General features: G+C 44.6%; 1 protein-coding gene across 1 annotated transcript; it reads right to left on the minus strand.

Moving 5' to 3' along the window:
* Window positions 1–1,216: 1,216 nt before the first annotated feature.
* LOC123447426 (zinc finger protein STAMENLESS 1-like) lies at window positions 1,217–1,781 on the minus strand. The gene has a single exon (XM_045124025.1). The coding sequence runs from the start codon at window positions 1,760–1,762 to the stop codon at window positions 1,259–1,261; it is 504 nt and encodes a 167-aa protein (XP_044979960.1). The 5' UTR covers window positions 1,763–1,781; the 3' UTR covers window positions 1,217–1,258.
* Between the last annotated feature and the right edge of the window lie 542 nt (window positions 1,782–2,323).

Genomic DNA, 2,323 nt, shown 5'->3' on the forward strand with positions numbered 1-2,323 from the left:
AGAAAAAAAGATGGTGCATGTTAAACTTAATATATTTTATCAAGCACATTTCCTATTCCTTGTAACAACAAGAGATTAATTAGCTTTTGATATGTACTTCTATCAATGTGATCAAATATGTCATGTTTTAGTTTTACATGCCATCTTATCCAACCTCAGACCAAATGTTTTGCTTCTTCAACAATTATCCGATGATTGTTGTTTGTGTCATGTAACTAATACCGAAATATATTCTTCAATGTATGATACTCTTTAAAATTGATAAATGTAACAAAAACAAGATCCTACTACCGTTATGTAAATGCAATTTGGTACATAGCAAATTATAACCGAATTAACTATGACAAGTCCAAACTATGTGCATCTTCTCTTCCGTTTTCATACTATAACTACGCAAGTTATATCTCATGTGAATAAGCACATGCCAATTATTAATTTCAGTAAAACATGTTTGTGTATGTGTTTGTGTAAGTTGGTACTCCCTCCGTTCTTAAATATAAGACCTTGTAGAGATTTTACTATAGACTATGTACGAAGCAACATGAGTGAATCTATACTTTAAAATATGTCTATATACATCCGTATGTAGTCCATAGTGCAATCTCTACAAGGTCTTATATTTAGGAACGGAGGGAGTACTTGGTAACCACGGAAAACCACAAATTACAAATTATATCTCCAAGCGATAGGAAATTTCTAGTTCTTTAGAGATCATTGGTTAACCGAGATTAAGCTAGCCCATTCAGATGCATGGGTTGATCATAAGTTAGAGCAATGTGTAACAAATTCTGGCCGTACAAATCCGCTAGCAATCTTTCTAATTAAGAAAGTTACAAGAAAACAGAAAACTTCTTATTCGTGCTCCATTGAACACATATGCATGGTTAACTAAAGTAGTACGTGCTATTAGAAATGTTGGACATAACACATTTCTAAGTACGGAAAGTTTCAGTGAAAGTCGACCTATTATTACTTCTAAGTAAGATAGATGCACGTTGAGATATTATTTATGAATCAATCGCAAATATAGCAATTTGACGAGGCGATACAATAATATTTGGAAGCACTCAATAGTATTGCAAGTAGGTCATGCTTGAATAAGGCAACAAACCATCACTCTGAAAAAATAAAAGGCACTTCACAAAAAAATAAAATCTGAAGAAGGGCAACACAAACCTTCAAAAGATTCATAAAGGCAATTAACCAAGAGAGCTGGAAGATAATCCTGCTAGATGCATGTCGTCGGTAGCTAAATCAGCTAGAGACGCAGCTCCAGGTCGATCTCCACGCCGGTGTTGCTCTCCGGCGCCGGTTCAGCGGCGGGTGATCTTCCCCAGCTTAGCATGCTCCGCACATCTTCGTGGACCCTGGACAACGGGCCGGCTGCTGCTCGCACGCCGTGGAGCGACGGAGTCAGCGGGCCAGCATCAGGAACTACATGGAGTGGCGGTGGGGCTGCGCCCCCGCCACCACCGTGCGTGGCGATAGGGATGAAGTTGTTGGTGGCGGCGGCGCGAGACGAGGCGGCACTGTAATCGGGGCGGCGGCCGTAGAGGTAGGGGTTCCAGCCGGCCGCGCGCTCCTCCCTGTGCGCGTTCTGGTGGCCACCGAGGGCCTGCGGCTTGAGGAACTTCCTGTCGCAGAAGAGGCACGGGAACAGCGGCCGCGCCTCATAGTCGGCTAGTCCGCCGTTGGATGCTCCCCGGCCGGCCGCCCCACTGCCTTCGGTTCCCGAGCGGCCGAAGGTCAGAGACAGGTCCATGTATGCCTAGCTAGCTACGTACAAAGACTAGGTACAAACTGGAGTACATCGTATGATAATATGGGTCACTAATGGCCATTTATGCACGAGTACCTGGTTCTTCTGGCTGAAACAAACGGAGCAGCGCGCACATGAAACCAAATCATCACCGAATGCTTGAGGTACGGGATGCCTCACACGCTGCGTACGACCACTGCGAGAGTATGTACGGACGGAGGGAGCAGGGCCACCGCTGTCGCCATCTCATGTCCTTTCCTTGGCTGTGCTGCGAGAAAACCTCCTATCGCGCGGCGCAGGCCACCGTGTTCATCTGGTGTCCTTTCAAGTTGGGTTCAAACAGAAATCGACTAATATATTGTCAAACTCAAGGAGATTAATATTGTCAAACTCAAAAAGATTAGAGCAACTTCAACTGGCCGATTCAAATGGACATCGATTTCGTTCGATTTTCGTTCGTTTAGACCGTTCGCCGGCTCTATGTCCATTCGGTTTATGATTTGGGTCAACAACGCGTCCGACCCGACGATTCATAATTGTTCCTGTGGTCGGCTAGCCATCGGT

Source organism: Hordeum vulgare, chromosome 4H (assembly GCF_904849725.1).
Source record: "Hordeum vulgare subsp. vulgare chromosome 4H, MorexV3_pseudomolecules_assembly, whole genome shotgun sequence".
Taxonomy (NCBI): Eukaryota; Viridiplantae; Streptophyta; class Magnoliopsida; order Poales; family Poaceae; genus Hordeum; species Hordeum vulgare.

Bases quoted from the DNA above. Each gene is read 5' to 3' on its own strand.
- LOC123447426 (XM_045124025.1), bottom strand. From the start codon at position 1,762: ATGGACCTGTCTCTGACCTTCGGCCGCTCGGGAACCGAAGGCAGTGGG.